The sequence below is a fragment of the Typopeltis vanoorti genome, chromosome 16 (assembly GCF_054136105.1).
Source record: "Typopeltis vanoorti isolate ZY-2024b chromosome 16, IOZ_Tvanoo_1.0, whole genome shotgun sequence".
Lineage (NCBI taxonomy): Eukaryota > Metazoa > Arthropoda > Arachnida > Uropygi > Thelyphonidae > Typopeltis > Typopeltis vanoorti.
This window is the reverse complement of record NC_143564.1, coordinates 2,570,442-2,589,979: the sequence shown is the minus strand read 5'-3', so window position 1 is coordinate 2,589,979 and position 19,538 is coordinate 2,570,442. Positions and strand designations below refer to the sequence as shown.

Genomic DNA, 19,538 nt, shown 5'->3' with positions numbered 1-19,538 from the left:
ATGAATCACCTGATCAACATTATTAACTTATTGGATAATCTCCTCCCTGTAGTTATTTAATGAGCTACTAATGCACACAGCTCCTATTTATTATTGGTTATTTGTATTTAGCAAACACATCTCTTTCCTTCTCCTCATAAGGTTTGTTTTTGCATATATTTTTAAATTATGATCATAAATGCAAATATGCATGTCTAAAGTTTATAGGATTACATACAATTCACTTTACCCCAGCAACTTTTAGTGGATGCACACATATAATACCACAACTGTAAATTATTAATAATTTATTAATAATTATTAATTCAGTCACATCGGCTGAAGTTATGGTGGAAACAGAGGGTTTTTTTTTTTTTACCAGTGTATTTCAAGTCTGCAGGTTGAGCGTAGTGTTGGCTAACAGTGGAAAAGAAGATGGGATACTAACAGTTTAGGAAAGTGAAGTGTTTGAAATTTTAAGTAAGTTTCAGGATTTTAACACATTCACGCCAGGAAGTGTTTCATACGTTTATCATACCCACTGGACTTCTCATTACCATTTGTGTGGTGCTTACACATCAGGCAGGAGGGCTCACTGACACAAAGCTTATATGGCATGTTAGCTTCAACTTTTTCGGTAGAATTTATTTGAAGTTAGCATTTGTCTTAATGACATCGAAAATTTCAAATGCAATTGAACAAACACTTATTTTATGTAATTGCAAATTTGTACAAATGTTAGGACAATTGTTTTTAGTTAGAAATGGTTTTGCTTGAGTCTATGCAGCAGAGGACATGTGTTTCATTAGGCAGTGCTGTTTTTATCTTCTCTAATTGCACTATTTGTTGACCAATATACTACACACACCAGAATTGTAGAGCAGATGTTGTAGTCTTCCATGAAGACTTGAACAGACAGTCTGAATGGGCAACTGTGTGGGGATTTCTGTTTAATGTAGCTAAGTGTAAGGTTTTAAAATTTGGGAAGAAAAGTGGAATGCAGACTACAGAATTCGTGGAAATATTTTAGAGGAGGTTTTTTTTTGAAATTTTGTGGGCATTTTGCTAACATTGTGAGGAAAACACAGTCGATTATGGGAATGATGCAGAGAACACTGACATAAAGAAGTAATTAGTTTTTAATGTTTTTAATTTCTTCACTGTTTAATTGAGCTCCCAGTTTGACAGTTAATTTAAAGCAAGGTTTGTTATCTGCTTCACATTTGTTTTTATTTTAGTTTTTAACAGCTTGTGAATATAGCAGAATTGGCTGATCTAAATTAGCCTATACCTGTCTTTCTAGTATTTCCATGAATTCTGTTATGGCGTCACAGTTAACGGTAATTTCTTAAAATGCTACCATGGCTTACATGACTTCCTTTTGTAACTTCCATGGATGGCCCCTTGTCCTCACTCCTTCCCCATGTACCACCAAATTACCTCTCAACAGTTTAAAGGTCTCAATCATATTGCCTCTTCTTCTTCTTCTATCCACCAAATTCTGCAGTCCACATTCCCTCAGACTATCTTAAATTAACAATGTACAGTTGTGATATCATATTTGTTATCTGCCTCTGCACTCTTTCCACATTAATTTTGCAAGAGATCTACAAGTTGTCCAACCATGGCAGGCAGACAAGACTATACAACAAACAGATAGATTATTATATCTGTAGAAACAAAGGGATAGAGTTTATTGCTGCCTTAGTCAATATGTTGCAAACCTCAGATTTTAGGTATTAGTGAGACCTGGCTATCAGGATCAGACCTACTAACTGATATCGAGTGTCAAGGGTACAGCATTTTTAGGAAGGATAGAGAGGAGGTAGTGTGCTGCTAATGATATCGGATGACTTGAATCCAGTTAGAGTTGAGACCTATGATGGTAGTACTACTACAACTACTAACAATATTTCATGTGGCAGTGAGTATGAAGTCATTTGGATTGAGGTGAGATGAATTCTAACAAGATCAATTACATAGCGGGGTGTTATTACAGACCTGGGGGATCGGTTGCTAGTGATGAAGAAATACATCACCAAATAGAAAAGATGAGCACGAAAAGGGTAATCATAATGTGAGACTTTAATTCCAAATATTGATTGGGTAGCAGTAGAATCTCATGAGAAGAAAGAAAATGCATTTATTGAGCTGCTGAGAGACAACTTCCTCAAGCAGCATGTGACCAGAAGGAACTTGAGGTCAGAGTGTTAGATTTGATTATAGCATAAGAGGATGTTTCAGTTAAAGACATAACTATTCCGCCTCCGGTTGGTGACAGTGATCATGCGATGCTCACTTGGGAAGTGACTAAGTTTATGAATGTTCCACTCAGAAAAGGTTACATGCTGAACTACAAAGCAGGAAATTATGACCAACTGAGGAGTATACTGAGTTCAGCGGAATGGGATCAGTTGCTGGATGGATAGAATATCGACAGTGCATGGGAAGCATTTAAACAATACTTAAATGATGCAATATCAGAATGTGTCCCGAGAGCTCGAAGAATAAATAGGATACGAGTCAAATGGATGTGTAATCTTATTAAGCAAGAGATTCGTAAGAAAAGGACAATGTGGAAGGAATATCATGTGCAAAGGATGATGTCCATTATGAACGTCATAAGCAGCAGGCTAGAATAGTCAACTGTTGTACGGAAAGCGAAGTCTGAGTGTGAAAAGAAACTGGCTCTGAGTGCTAAACACAACCCACAAGAATTCTATTGATATGCTTCAAGTAAAAGAAAGAATGAATATGAAAGAATAATTCTTCTAAATCCAGATGGTGAGAGGGTTACAGATGGAGAAGAACTTGTTCAGCTTATGAATGCCGATTTTATTAAAAGCTATCAACCTGATGTACGTAACATTGAGCTCACTGCTATCTCTTCACTGGATGAAGAAATGCAAGTGTATGAGGATGAGGTATTAGAGCTGTTGCACAAATTGAATAAGAATTCAGCAATAGGGACTGATGGAACATCAGCACGTATGCTAAAAGAGTGTTCAGCTGAACTGGCTATTCCTTTCACCAGGCTGTTTAATATGAGTCTCAGAACAGGATAGATTCCACAGGAATGTATGGTAATTCCATTGCACAAGGGAGGTGCAAAGACTGATGTATCCAACTATTGACAAATTAGTATCTCAGGAGTGATGGTGAAGATTTTGGAAAAATTGTTTAGGGTTTTCATTCAGAAATGGGTTGACAGTTAATCTCTACTTTGCAATGAACAACATGGGTTTACTAAGGGAAGGTCATGTTTTAGCAACATGCTCACATTCTAAAGCAATGTTACCATTGAACCAGACAACGGGGAATGAATACACCATTATACTTTTGGATTTTGCTAAGGCTTTTGACAGAATACAGCATGGAAGACTGTTGCATAAATTGGAGAAAATGGGTTTGGGTTATACAATATTAGCATGGATAACAGAATGGCTGACTGACATATCAAAAAGTGGTATATGGGGGGATGTGAGTCTGCAAGATTTAAGGTAACAAGTGGTGTACCACAAGGATCAGTGCTTGGTCCACTGTTATTCAATCTGTACATTAATGATACTGGGAAGGATTTGATAAGCGACATACAGCTATTTGCTGATGATGCAAAGATAGGTAATGTAATCAGGAATACTGCTGATAGGCAGTATTTGCAGAATGATTTGAATAGGCTAGAATTGTGGGCATGGGAAAATAGATATCAGTTCAATGTCAGTAAATGTAAAGTCATTCACTTCAGCGTGATTAGATATCCAATGTCGTATTATATTGGTGGGATTATGCTAGAAGAAACTGATAAGGCTAGGGATCTTGGAGTGTTAGTAGATAGGAAGTTGAAGTTCAGGAGCCATGTAACAAAGATTGCAATAACTCAAAAGATAATTGCAATGCTGAAACAAACGTTCACATGTAAAGATAAGGATGTCATTTTGCCTCTTTATAAGGCCTTGATAAGACCTCACTTGGACTACTGCATGCAGGTCTGGTCTTTTGGTTTTCATTATGATTCTGATATACTGGAGAGAGAGAGAGAGAGTACAAAGGAGAGTGTTAAAAATGATGATTGTGGAATACTGATTATGAAGACAGATTGAGAATTTGTAGACTGCAGAGACTAGCAAACATGAGAAAGAGGGGTGATATGATCGAGACTTACAAACTTCTGAAAGGGTCATACAGGATTTCAATTGGCGGAATTTTTCAATTTATGGAGGGTGGAGAAAGGCCAAGAGGATATCCTTGGAAGTTGAGAATTAAAGCCACCAAGAAGGGTGTGAGGGCTATATTTTTCTCTCAGAGGGTAATGCGTGGTTGGAATGGATTGTCTTTGGATGTTGTGAGTGCAAGCAGTGTGAATGAATTCAAGAATAAGTATGGTAGCTGGCATGTGTAGTATGTCCCCTCCCTCGATGAGTCTCTGACTCCCTGGAGGTCTCTCTAAATAATAATAATAATAATAATAATAATAATAATAATAATTAATTTATCCCCTTCAAATCCTGGGGACCAAATTTAAGCACGATAGTCCAGGTGTGATCTGATCAGGGTTTTATACAATGGAATTACAACTCTTATCTCTGAATTATAATAAATTTAGTTTAATCCTTTATCCAAGTGTGAGCAAACAAAGTTTGTGCCTGAAAGTATCTTCAGGACTGGGATAAGTTGGTACAACACTGGACAACTCGTTGCAAAGGTGGAGCAAGCTAACATCACTCCTATCTCAGTATCTCCCATAATGCAAAACACATCTCCTTGCGGATATGTATAATGTTATGCATTAAGGGAAGGGCCACTATCCAGACTAGTTTCGACCTTTATTGAGGTCTCTTCAGTGGGAGCCAGGCCCAAGTGAAGATACCAGGCAGAAGCAGGTGTTGTACCAACTAACCCAAGCAGAGGTAGAGTAGATACTTTCAGGTGCAAACTTTGTTTGCTCACACTTGGATAAAGGATTAAACTAAATTTATTATAGTCTAACCAAGTGAAAAATAAAATTTCAACATCTTTCTCTAAATCCAGAGTAATTTAATAAAAAGGTGGCACACTGTTTGGCAACTCCTATAGGTAGAGAAGACCTTGCTAATGCTTCTGTCTGGCATCCGTGAAAAGACCTCAATAAAAGTCGAAACTAGTCTGGGTAGTGGCCCTTCCCCTAATGCATAACATTATACATATCTGCAAGGAGATGTGTTTTGCATTATGGGAGATACTGAGATAGGGGTGATGGTATCTTGCTCCACCTTTGCAACGAGTTGCCCGGTGTTGTACCAACTTACCCCAGTCCTGAAGATACTTTCAGGCGCAAACTTTGTTTGCTCACACTTGGATAAAGGACTAAACTAAATTTATTATAGTCTAACCAAGTGAAAAATAAACTTTCAACATCTTATCTCTGAAGGTCAGCGTCCTTCTCAGTGTTACAGCAATCCTCTGAGTTACCTACTCTACCTCTGCAATATGCTCTCTGAATTTTGAATATGCTCTCTTGCTCCACCTTTGCAACGAGTTGCCCGGTGTTGTACCAACTTACCCCAGTCCTGAAGATACTTTCAGGCGCAAACTTTGTTTGCTCACACTTGGATAAAGGACTAAACTAAATTTATTATAGTCTAACCAAGTGAAAAATAAACTTTCAACATCTTATCTCTGAAGGTCAGCGTCCTTCTCAGTGTTACAGCAATCCTCTGAGTTACCTACTCTACCTCTGCAATATGCTCTCTGAATTTTAGGTTTTTATCAATCGTCACTTTCTCCATTACAGTTCCTCCAACAGAGTATGCAGCCTCCCAATTGATGTATTCCAAACTTCAAGACATTACATTTAGCTGAATTAAACGGATATTCCCATTCATTTGCCCATCTGTCCAGTTTATTTAAATCCTCTTGCAGGGCTACCACATCTGCATTATTACTAATAACCATTTCCAGCTTCATATAAACTCCAAACAACTAAATACCCCCCCCCCCCCCACCTTCTGCAATCCATTGACAATGTTATTGATATAAAGGTTAAACAATGCAGGCCCTAGTACTGAGTCCTGTGGGCCTCCCTTGCAATCTTCTACTTCCTTGATACTGCTCTCATACACAACTCTCTAATACCAATCATATAGTCAATCCTGAATACAGTTCACTAACCTGACATTTAAACTCATGTGCTAGAACTTAAATATCAGCTTAACATGTGGGTGCCCTGTCAAATGGCTGTGTAAAATCCAAAAAAAAAAATGGTAGAATATGTCTTTTCCTCATCATTGTAAACAAACAAAAAAAGTTATTTTGAATAGTTTGGCTTAAGGAAACATGCCAACCAATTTGGCCACCAATCTACACTATTAAAAGTTTTTCCATTTCATCAGGAAGATTGTCACAAATACAGAAAATTGTAGTACCAACCAGTGTAGCGCTTCACATCGCTTAGAACTTTATCCTCATTTTTAACAACTGTAACAACAGTTGTGTGAGGTAACTTTAGCCTATTGCCTGTCTCGGTGTTTGATACACCATCTTCACTAAATTTAATTATTTTAATCTTAGCGCATAATGAAACAGGTTTATGAGTCTTCTTCTTTTCACAGAACAATGGCAACCTTACTATGAATTTTATATGCCATTATTAACAACAATACAATAAAATAATAGTTCACAGCGAAACACCAAAACACAGAGAGATATAGCATGCAATGATGTCATAAACAAACTGAGTTCACAAATGCTGCACATCAATTAATTCACAGCAGTGTCATGTTGCTATAACCATCATATGAGTGAATGCAGCATCATGCCGGCCTGGTTAGTGTATCCTGCAGCCTTTTGGCTTCTCCAGTCAAAAGGCTGCAGGTTCGAATCCCACCGTGGGCATGGATGTTTGTGATTGTCTGTGAAAATACTAGTGGTGGTGGTGGTGGTGGTGGTGGTGGTGGTAGTGGTGGTGGGCGGTAGACGGAGTGGTGGAGACAGAGTTGTAGAGTAGGTACACTCCCTCGATGAGTCTTTGGACTCCCTGGAGGTGTCACGTAATAATAATAATATAAATGTGCACTGGTCATAACTGAAAAGTGTTACATGAGCAGACTGTCGTAAAGCAAAGCGTTATAAGGGGGTAATACTGTATGTCACAAATAACAGTTTGTGAATAACACTTTTTTCTTCACTGCTTAACATGTATTCAGTTTATGAAGTAGCTTTTTGTTGATTTCTTTAGCTGTACACTGTATAAAGGAAAACACAATCAATTACTCATTTTCAAAATGGAAGACAAAGGAATAAAAATAGTTCTCATCATTGCTTAGAAGCATTTCTTATTAGAAGAGAACAGAAGTTCTTATCAGATATATCAGCATGATGTGACACCACCATCAACTCATTGGGGATTTCCAATAACTGTAAGAATGCAATTTGAAGAGACCTGGATAGCATGAACATTCTTATTTTGCTGGTTTTTTTTTTTTTTTACATTTATTATATTTTAATATACCATTGTTCAGCTCGTTTTAATTTTATAAAGCATTTGTTCTAATAAAATATTGTCATAATGGCAACTGTTAACATGCAGAGGTGTGATGGTATACCCAGTATTACCACTTTATGAAATTCAAATATATATATATATATATATGTTACCGGCAAAGTATGAAAAGCAGGCATTCTATAGAATGCGTGGCGTTTTTAGGCAAAGTATGAAATGTCTGTTTTTTTTTTTTATATTTTACATACTTTCCCTAGGCATCATATAGAATACTCAGGCATTATACAGAATGACAAATGCTGTTTCAGCAAAGTATGAAAAAGGCTTTTATTGAAAAGATGCATTTTATTGAAAAAAGGTAACAATTACAAAATTACAGATTTTGAACAATCACAAATTACAAAAAAGAGAAAAAGACCAGTGCTGAACTACTTGTTACTACAAGGAAGACTGGAATGGCATTTTGAATTGCACTTAACTGCCTTTTTCATACAAAAGCACTTCAAATTTCGGCACTTGGTCTTGCAAGCACACCTCACGAATCCTTGGCCGCTACCCATGGACTGAGCAGAAGCGGCTGACCGGAGAGCTATTTCATGGTCAGGCACGTCTCCAACCTCTCAGTAAGTCCTTGTGACATAAAGTGAATTGTGATCTGCTATGGAGTTGGTTTAAAATTCCTTCAGCAGTTCCAAGTCGGTAAAAACCAATTTCTGTCACACTCATAACAACTGCCAGCATATTGCGCGAGTCTCCCCGTCCCTTGTCGGCGTCTGGGATAGGAACTCGCACAGTGGCTCCCAAAGCTGCAGAAGGAAATTTTTTGTCAGAATCCATTTTCATTTTTTGGCCTGTATTTCCAGATTCAATTGAGATTGAATTTTACCTTCAACAGCATTCTCAATTGAAGCAAAGAGTACACAAAATATTAACATCATCACCTTCTATTCTCTCACTTCCATCGTCTTTACTCTCATATCCACAGATGGCATGAATGTTTCGGTGATAGTTTGTGCAAGTATAGGCACCACTGGTTACCTTCAAACAAATGCACCAGCTAGCAGAACCGGAAGCCTCTTCAGTAGGCATGTATTCATCACCACTTTCCTTTCTACCATCGTGGACTACAGTCTTGTCTGTGTTTTGTGAAATAGACTCTTTCTCTGGGATAGGGTGATCTGTTTCTTCTTGTATTGTTTGGATGTTTTCTGTCATTTTTTCCAGTTGCTCCTCAGTCTGTATGTCTTGTAAAAGATCTTTGGGTTAAGGAAGATGTTGTGAGACCTACTTTAGCTTTGCAGCCAAAGAGAGCTTCATATGGTGTTCTCTTAATCCCAGAATGAAATGCCCTGTTCTTCATAAGTTGCACGAAACGTAGTCCCTCACTCCATCAGTCAGTTTTTCATCTTGCATCCACGTACACATCATATTTTCAATGTCCTGATTAGCTATTTCAACACTGCGTTGGCTTTGTGAGTGGCGAGGCTTGCCATGGATGATCTTCAAAGTCAGCCAGTACTCCTTTAGGCTTCTCACCACATTATTAGCAAATTCTCTACCATTGTCGGATTGTAGAATCGATGGTGCTCCAAGAAACATAAATATGTCCACAAGGTTATCTGTCACTTCTTTCGCTGTCTTTGATGTCAGAGCCTTGAGAACCACAAACTTAGTGAGATGATCTTGGTATACCATTATAAACTTGTATTCCCTGTCAGGATGTGACTGAAAATCGATGAGATCAACCTGACAACGGGAAATGAACTCGGAAAAAATCATAGGCTTCACTACAACACCCTTTTTACCACCATTTTGTTTTTTCTGGCATGGCTTGCAAAGGTGAATGTACAGCTCAATGTCATGACGAGTAATGTTCTTGTACTTGAGTGAGATTTCTTTCAACATTCTGTCACGTCCTCCATGGCCAATAGTCAAATGAGCTTCATGAAGTACATTAAATAACTCAGAATCTGTGACGTAAAACTGAATTTCACTGACGCCTTCTTTAAATAGATAAATCAACTTTTGTTTTCTACAACCATCACATCATAGCGATTCAGCAGCCAAAAAGTCATGTGGTATCTTCTTAGAAGCCATCTTAGCATTTTTCACATCGTTCACTAACTTTTAGTAAGTAGTATCGGTTAAAAAAACACAGTTTTTTAGCAGCACTGGCTCAAACTTTAGATAGTTCTTCGTAGAATAGTCGTTCCATGTTAACATGCCCAGACAATGTAGCTTGCTCAGCCATTATTTGTGCAGTTCTGACTCTGTTTGAGGCGAGCGTAGATAGTCACGTGACTCACCTTGTGACATTAACATTTGGGAGGTCGTATCTGTTTTGACATATACATGCTAACTGCTACCATGAATATTCTTTTAGGTTGAAAGTCATGAGTAGCTGTGCATGCGTATGTTACAAGTATATTACGAGCATGTATTACTGAAATAGAGAGAACAAGTATTTTATACTTTGCCGATTTGCCTTTTGGCATTCTATAGAATGCCTAGGAAATGTGTGAAATTCTAAGCGTTTCATACTTTGACGTCCCTCTTTCGGCATTCTATGCAATGCCAAATTTAACACTTTGCCGGTAACATATATATATATATATATATATATATATATATATATATATATATATATATATATATATATATATATATATATATATATATATATATATATATATGGATGTATTTCAATCTTAAAATATATGTTAATTAACAAAAATACAAATTATTACTGAATGTAGAGTACTTGCCCATTAACACCAGTAAGGGTACCCATTGTAGATAAAGAACTAGTTGTCATTCCTAGCGCCATACTGGATACAGGACTCATTGAACCAACACCACTAAGTGACGAACTTGCACTTGAAGTATTCCCTGATACATTTCCTGATAAACATAAATAACATCTTAATTACAGAAAATGAAACATGCAAACAGATCTTTAATAACTTATATGCATATTTATATGAAATAAGAGCATCATTTTTGAAAAGTATATATCATTGCATAGTTTCAATGTCTTTTGTTTTTTAATTGTTTATTGTTTCAAATAAGATTTCAGTTTATCAGGCTGAAGACAGAAACCTGCTTTCTTCAACAAACAGCCAACTTTATTATTTCTTACATATATTAATGGAGTCAAAGGTCTCATTACAGGATGACATTCTACACTATTTATTCCACCATCCATACTATGCCACTAACTGCATGCTAATAGTATATTTTTGTCTGTTAACTATATGTATTCTCTAGCCATTTTGCTTGTACAAGTGTTGATGACCGAGTTTCTAGGATGAAAAAAAATGTGCTATCTCCATATGATATCAGTTAGATCACCTTCAATTGAAAAAGTCCATATAAAGATTCCTTCCATCATGACATGGATGGATAGTGTGTATGATCTTCAGAGAGTTGAATGGCTGACCATACAGCATTTCATGATGTCCAATGAATAACTGGATGGAGATAGATCATCATGACTTAAATCAATCTCATGTCTTTTCTAATCGAAGGGTGGAGGCACTGTCCTAGCATTCTTCCAGAGAGCTGAACGGAGTGACCACATGGCATCTGATGACGCCCAGTGAATAAATGGATGGAGAGAAATCATCATGACAAGAATCAACCTCAAGTCTTTTCCAATTGAAGGGTGGGGGCACCGTCCTATCATTTTTCCAACTAGAGTAGAAAGGCACTTAAGACTTTGGAAAATATACATACCACACACAGTGGAATCCGGTTAATTGGGCCATCAGTTAACTGAGATAGTTGTTTATTTGGGCCAAATCTTAAAGAACAAAACCAAATCAAGAAAACAGCCAGACTTTTCTTTGCTTATTTAAGACAACAAGCTGAGACGGGAGACTGCAGCACTAAAGATTATCCCTCTGAGGTAGTTGCTTGTGAATAGTGGGTTGGAAAGGTTAAGGCTTATTAGCACACAAGGAGTGCAACCTTGTGCTAATGAGGCTGCACTTCTTGTTTACATACTCTGCCAAACCACAGATTGTAAACAACTCAGCAGTTTTGTTCCTCTATGTCAGGGGTGTTCAACCTTTTTTACTACACGAGCTACTTTTCTATAAAAAGTTATTCGGCGATCTACTCTCTTATATAGATCACGTTCCCCCAACCTGATATCTGATTACGCATAAATAAACAACTAAAAATAAACAACTAAAAACTTTATTTGTGTATTTAAAAATTTATTTATCACTTTCAATTATTTTAATACAAAAAAAAATATATATATATATATTGGAATAAAATATTTATTTCTCTATTTTGGAAAACCAAAGTTAGAAAAAACAACAGATTGATTACAAACTCGCATGTTAGAGGAAATGCTGGTTGATTAAAAAAAAAAAAAAAAAAAAAAGTTAATGTGAAATTTGGTATTGTTTGGACCTCGCAATATTTTCACATTAAAGTTGATATGAAGAAGTGGCCAATCACAGACAATCATCCAAATGTTCATTTGTAATTTGGTTTCTTAATTGATTTTTTTATGACGGTCATATTTGAAAAAGCGGATTCTGACAAGTATGTCAATCCGAAACACGATAGAATTTTTCGTGCAATATCAGTTAATATTGGGAATTTTTCATGTGCATACTCCCAAATGACTTCATTGTTTATTGATTTTAAATGTAAACTATTCTGAATGTTTATTATCTCAAGTTCTACTTCAGCTTAGTTTATATCAAACAGCCCATTAATTTTATTTGAAATTTCTGTGATGTTCAAGTTTTCTTGAAATGAATTATTGATAAAAGATACAATCATTTCAGTTTTATTAAAATCTTTAAATCTTGAATTTATTTCTTCCTCAACTAATTCTATTTCACGAATAAATTCTTTTAAATCATAGGGAAGCATTTCTTGATTTTGTTCAAAATATTTTAATAAATATGGGAGATGACTAAATTCGCAGTCATTTATATTTTCTTTAATAAAAGTAAGTATTGTTGGAAAGTTTTTATTGAACTTAACATGTCAATTAAATTTTTATCTCTACCTTGTAACTCTAAATTTAAATCGTTTAATTTCGTACAGAAATCTACTAAAAATGATAAGTGTAACAACCATCTTTGATCACTAAATTGTGGATAAATATCTCCTTTTACATCAAGAAAATTTTTTATATCGTTAATTAATACAAGAAATCTTTCTAAAAATCGACTTCTGCTGAGCCAGCAAACATTATTGTACAACAGAAGTTCCCTATCATCATCTGCCTGTAATTTAAATAACTGCCATTGCAGGGCTTTTCGTAGAACAGAATTTACAATTTTAAATGTAACATCGAAAACATCTTTTGTGTTTAATCTTTTACTACACAGTACTTGTTGGTGAATAATACAGTGGCATGTTAAAAAATCTGGATATTTGTCATCGTTTTTACATAATGAAATGAAGCCTGATTTATTACCTATCATTGCAGGAGCACCATCAGTAGTAATAAACACAAGTTTAAAAAGCGGAAGTTTGTGTTGTTTCACAAATTCATCAAATGCCGAAAAAATGTCTTCTCCCCTAGTCCTTCCCAATAATGGTATAATTTTCAAAAGTTCTTCTTTACTTGAATAATCTTGAAATACCATGCGAATAAATACCATTAACTGAGCAATATCAGTGAAGTCGTTTGATTCATCAAATTGTAATGAAAAAGCAACACACTGGTGAATGTCTGACATTAACCTGGCCTGGAAACTTTTCTCCAGCAATTGGAACTCTTCTTTTTGGCAATTTAAAACCTTGTCTGCGGCCTAGAAGTAGTCTCTCTCTAGTGACATCTCGAACTGAGAAGCTCCTTTCTGGAAGTGGGAAATTCCTCTCTCGAGAAACGTGGATCCAGGCAGTCTCTCTGATGGCGACTCTGAACCAGACAGCCTCCTCTCTGACAGCAATTCTGGAACCGGGACCCCTTCTGCTTGCTTCAGTCCCTTTTTATTAGGCCTCCTCTGAGACCTCACATGAAGTCTGGCAACCCCCCAAAGAATCGGTATGAATTTTTCATCTTAAGTTTCAAGAACAAAAGGTGTTTTTGTTCTGCTCCGCTTTCTTTTGACTGCAAGTTGCTGGCCATCGGAAAGTTGTTTGAACTCTTTCTGACTGACTTCAGAGATGTTTACACTTAGAGCCTGCAAGCCTTTCTCATACATACAAGTTTTAATAACAATCTTTCTAATGCCGCCATGTACAGCTTTGGTGACAAAAACATTGTCTTTGTTTTTAACAATCTAACATATTCTTATTAAAGCAGTATATACAGTTAGCTTCAAAAGAGTTATTTACAAACACATCTAATACAAACTATACCGAGACAAACAAAGTTTATTTTTTTACAATATTCACATGGGACTTAACCTAAGTAAAAAATCGATGTAATGTGCTTTGGAATATTTAATATTTAAGCTACAATCGAGTTTTTACACTTTGCTTATAATCATATTCACTCGGCTCGCTGTTTGACTTCCACTGATCCAAATTAATTCATTTACCCGGACTTATAAGAAAATTACTGATTTGACAATTTTAACAAAAAATAAATAAACAATAGCAATACACTTAAAGCGAATTAAAAATAATACAAAATAATGATAAATAAAATATTATGTTTTCAGTTTTAATTAAATTTGTAAGTAAGGAGGAATACACAAGAGATCGACCAAAAATCACTCCGCGATCGACCGGTTGGTTGTGATCGATGGGTTGAACACCCCTTCTCTATGTCTTTTAGGTTATGCGAGTAAATGACTCATCACGCCTCTCACTGACTCAGTATATACAGCATATTACCTTCCAAGGGAGAACTGTTTCTAATTAGCATTAGTTGCATGTAGTTGTGTCATCTTCCATGTGAGACAATGCCTAATCAGGAAAGTGTTGAGATTTTTCAGTGTTAGATGACAGATTATTTGGATGATAATTTTGTTTTTAATTTCAATTTTATAAAATGTTTGGACTCTTATCAAGATAACAAGTAAATATTTGTCACTAGCTAAAAAATTGTCTTATTAGACCAAATGAAAGCTTATTCACCCAATACCAGTTGTCATTTTGGCAGAAATAAACTGGAGTACCAAAATCTATTATTGCATGCTTGATACAACAGCAAGATAAACTGTGAGAAGAATGGACATACCATGAAAAAGAGAGAACATCCCAAAAACGGAAATGGGAAGGAAAAGCTCCTGATATTCAGGATGCCTAAATTCTGTGGTTCTCCCTTATAACTGGACAAGGTGTGGACATTAGTGGTCCAATGTTAGAAAAGAAATTAGGAGCTAGGTAAAAAGTTGGGTCATGATGATTTTAAAGCAACAAATGGTTGGTTGTATCAAATGATATTAAATTCATGAAAGAACACAGTGAAAAAGATAGTGATGATGATGTAGGTGCAGAAGAATGCAAATCCAAGAAAGTACCAAATTACCTCAGAAATTTTGTGCAGACGATACTAGTGATATCCACAATGCTGATGAAACAGGCCTATTTTATTGTGCCACATTGGATGATTCCCTCTGCTAGAATCGATTAAAACTGTCAGGTTCTGAGAAAACAATGGATTGCATAACTGTGTTATGCCGTCTAAGCATGTTAGGAACTGATAAAAAGAAGCTGTTGGTTATTGGGGAAAGTGCTAAGACTTGATGCTTTATGAGGATAAGAATGGATATTTTACCAGTCAAGCACTAAGCTAAGAAGAATGTATGGATGACTTCTGAAATTTTTAAGAAATTATTAATGAGTTTTGAATTAATGGAAAATGAATTAATGGAAAGTTCTTCTAATGCTTTACAATTGTGTGGCATATCCTCACTGTTCAGAGTATTTGACAAACATCCAGCTAGAAAAGACCTGGGGGTCCAGAAGAAAATGTGGACGACATGCATCAGCAGATTACACAATGAGTGCAGGCTGAGCAATTATCATGGGAGACTTCAACAATGGTGTTATAGATTGGAAGGAGGAAAGGGCACATAGCAAATGGAATTTATACAGTTACTAAGGAATAATTACCTGAAACAGCACATGATGGAAGGGACCAGGAGTTTGAGAATATTCAATCTGGTAATAGCATCAGCAGATCTATCTATAAATGCAGTAGGAACTTTACCTCCAATCGGGGAAAGTGACCATGCAGTCTTGTCCTAGGGAATTGCTCAACATGTGGAATTTCAATCAAGGGTTTATGTGGAACTACAAAGCTGGTGATTATGACAAACTTAGGAGGCAACTTGAAGCAGTGCCATGGCATAAGAAACCACATGGAATGAATGTCATTAGTGCATGAAGAGAGGTCAAGGATCGATTGAGTAAGGCAGTATCACAGTACATATCCAGGTTCAAGAAGATAAACTTAGTAGGGATTAAGTGGATGACTAGCAATCTAAAGCAGGAGCTGTAAAAAAAAAACAAAGTACTGTGGAAGGAATATAAACAACAATATGATCAACATGCCCATGAGCAGTATAAAGCACAAGCAAGAAGAGTAACTAGCATGGTAATGAAGGCTAAATCAGATTTTGAAAGAAAATTAGCTAAGCAGAACAAAGTAAATCCAAAAGAGTTTTTCGCTACATAGCATGTAAGAGAAAGAAGAATTGTGGAAAGATAACTTGAACTTAGTGCTGATGGTAGGAAAGTGACAGAAGCAGAAGAAATAGTTCCGTTACTACGTAATCACTTTGCAAGGTGTATCATCCAGGTGGTGACTTGGCAGTTACTGAGAGGTGACAGACACTGATGTGAGCAATTACATAGATGAACAGTTGTCCAGCATATTAAAAAATATGAATGTGAACACAGCAGTGGGACTGGACGGTATATCAGGCCGGCCATGTACTATGTGAATGTGCAAGAGAATTGGCATTGCCTCTGACGAAGTTGTTTAATCTAAGTCTCAGCTCTGGAAGAGTTCGTTCCAAGGGAGTGGAAAGATTGTAAAATAGTACCATTGCATAAAGGTGGTTGCAAGACAGAGGTAGCAAACTACAGATCGATTAATATAACGGAAGCAGTTGTTAAAGTATTGGAAAAGTTGGTAAAAGGTAAAATACAACAGTGGGTGGATAGACATGCGATACTTTATAGTAGACAGCATGGCTTTGTAAAGGGTAGGCCCTTTCTTAGTAACTTATTCACATTTTATAATAAAGTGACAGCAGAATTGGATAAAGCTAATGGCTACACCATGATACTGCTGGACTTCGCAAAGGCATTTCCCAGAATACTACATGGAAAACTATTACATAAGTTGGAGCAAATGGGAATGGATTATGAGGCTGGTGACATGGAAAGGGGGTGGCTGATAGACAGACATTAGAGGATGGTGTATAATGGAGTGGAATCAAGGCGAATGAGGGTGACTAGTGAAGTGCCCCAGGGTTCTGTACTAGGACCACTGCTCTTTAATTTGTATATTAATGATATAACAGAAGATTTGAAGGGGGACATTCAGTTGTTTGCTGCTGATGCAAAACTAAGGAGGGTAATAGTTGATGAAGGTGATGTAGATATCTTACAAGATGATTTAAATAAATTGGCATTGTGGGCAAAGAACAATGGTTGTCAATTCAATGTTGTAAAATGGAAGCTAATGCACTTCTAGATGAAAAGATTACATACACTTCATATCATACTGATGGTACTAGTTTAGATGGAAATTGATGAGGCTAGGGATCTGGGATTGGTGGTGGTGGACAGGGATTTGAAATTCAGAGGACATATTGCAAGAGTTGAGAAAATAGCTCAGAGGATTATTTGGATGATCAAAAGCACATTGACAAGTAAAGATAGGGGAGTTCTTATCCCTCTTTATAAGGCTATGATTTGGCCACATGTTGACTACTGTGGACACCTCCTTATCTCCAAGAAACATAGTTACCTGTGTTCCTTGGGGGATAGGGAGGTGGTGGAGAGGATTCAAAGATGAGTGTCTGAGGTGATAGGTCTGGAATGTTTCTTAATGAGGATAGATTAAGGATATGGGGGTTAGTTACAGAGTTTAGCACAGGCAGAGGAGAGGTAATTATGATAGAAACTTATAAGATTGATGCAAAATAAATTTTTTCATACATGGGGAGTAGGAGGAAAACAAGAAGTCACCCTTGGAAGCTGTCTAAGAGTGTGGTTAGTAAGGATGTGTGTGGACTAGATTCTTTTCCTTAAGAGTGGTGACTGAATGGAATGGACTGTCAGAGGTGGTTGTGAGCACCCTAACAGTTAATAGGTTTAAGGAGATGCATGATAGGTATTGTGTTAATGGATAGAATGGGTCTTTTAAATTTATTATTATTATTATTATACAAGCATCTCCATGGAGTCCGAAGACTCATTACGGGAGACCCAATCTATCCACACAATCTTTCATACTTCTCCTTGAACACATTAACAGACAAAGCACTCACAACTGACTCTGGCAGCCCATTCTGCTCATTCACAACTCTCTAAGCAAAAAATGTAGTCCTCACACCCCTACTAATCATACCTTTATTCAACTTACATGGATGACTCCTTGTTCTGGTCCCTCTAGCCAAGTGCTGAAACATTTCCCCTTCATCAATCCTATAAAACCTTTTACGCAACATAAATGTTTCTATCATATCCCCTCTTTCCTACTATCAACCAACCAACTTCTGCATTCCCTCAATCTATCCTCACAGGGAGCATTCCACAGGCCACTCACCATTTTGGTCACTCGCTTCTGAATCCTCTGAATCCAGATATATAGGTGGCGCTAGTGTCCTTGGTAAATGTGGCGGTCGAGTTAAGCTAGTCTAGAAAACGTGTTTTTAAAGTTAAATATAGTGTGGCTTTTTGTCACAAATTGTGCTAAAATTGTGCATCGGTTAGAAACAAGTGTCCTTCAGTGGTATTATTGTTTAGAACTGTGTTGTATATATTGTGTTTTCACTGCCGTTTGTTTCACTATATCAACGTGTAAAGATGGCGTCCAACAAGAAACGTACGTCAGCGGCGCGCAGGACTTCTACTACTACACGAAAGGCTGGCTCAGCATTAGATTTTTCGCAATGGATGCGTTGCGGAAACTGCTACATGTATGTACCGAAAAATGTGAAGGATCTGTGGTCGGTCTGGCAAAATGAAAAGAAAGAAAATGTCGACGTATGTGAGAAGTGTCGGGATAGGCTGGAGCGTTTAGGAATGGAAGCTGACATCGGGATCGTAGCGGAAGAACTTCGGCGGGAGTTTATGAAAATGAAAAATGACCTTCATCTTCTTCATGAGGAAGTGGAAGTGATCGGTAAGGAGATACTGGAAGTTAAAGCTGAGTTTAATGTGTTAAACAGAGAAATTAGGACTATAGAGATTACTTTAGCTGAAGTAACTAGAACAGGATTACATATGGGTGAGTCTTTGGTGAATGATTCAGTAATAAATAGTATGGGAGTGATTGGGAGTCAACATAATAAAACCACAAGTGGCCAAGAAGAAATGAGATGTAGTGAGAGTGGGGGGGTAAGTAATAGAGAGTTGAGTAATGAAGCTGGGAGAGTCATGCTGAATAGTGTAGAGAATGAGTCCATGAGTGTGAACTTGAATGAAGTTAATAGTGGTAAAATATATGGTGATTCTATGATTAAGGGTATGGAGAGTGGTATGCATGAGGAGTGCTTGGCTGATGGTACAATAGAAAGAGTGGCTTTAGCAATAAAGAGAGGGCATGAAACAGACAAGATGATAGTTATGGTGGGTACGAATGACCTGAGAGGTAGTATAAATCGGGTAGGAAAAGATTTAAGAACATTATTAGATATTGTGAAGAGGAAAAGTGTCAATGGGAGAATAGTGTGTGTGCTGCCTCGTTTTGACAATTACGAGTTAAGTAGACGAGCAATGATAATGAATGATATGATTGCAAGAATGTGCAGAAAAAGAGGTCTGGAGTTTGTTGATGTTTGGAGTGTGTTTGAAGGAAAAAGGCAGTTGTATGCTAGAGATGGACTGCATCTTAACATGGAAGGACATAAGAGATTGAAGAAGTTATTGTTTTCTGAACAGGTTGAAGTTATTGGGCAGGGAAACTAATATTGAAAAG

General features: G+C 36.8%; 1 protein-coding gene across 10 annotated transcripts in view; it reads right to left on the bottom strand.

The window, feature by feature from the left end:
- The window catches only part of LOC150097830 (CUGBP Elav-like family member 1-A), an 816,588-nt gene that overhangs the window by 180,773 nt on the left and 616,277 nt on the right, over window positions 1-19,538 (bottom strand). For all 10 annotated transcript variants that reach the window (XR_016549571.1, XR_016549569.1, XR_016549568.1 and 7 more), the window contains one exon: window positions 10,222-10,357. Coding sequence is in view for 1 of the 10 variants with exons in the window: in XM_090406005.1 (XP_090262131.1) it covers window positions 10,222-10,357 (136 nt within the window). In the remaining 9 variants the exon portion in view is untranslated. The remainder of the gene's footprint in view (window positions 1-10,221; window positions 10,358-19,538) is intronic.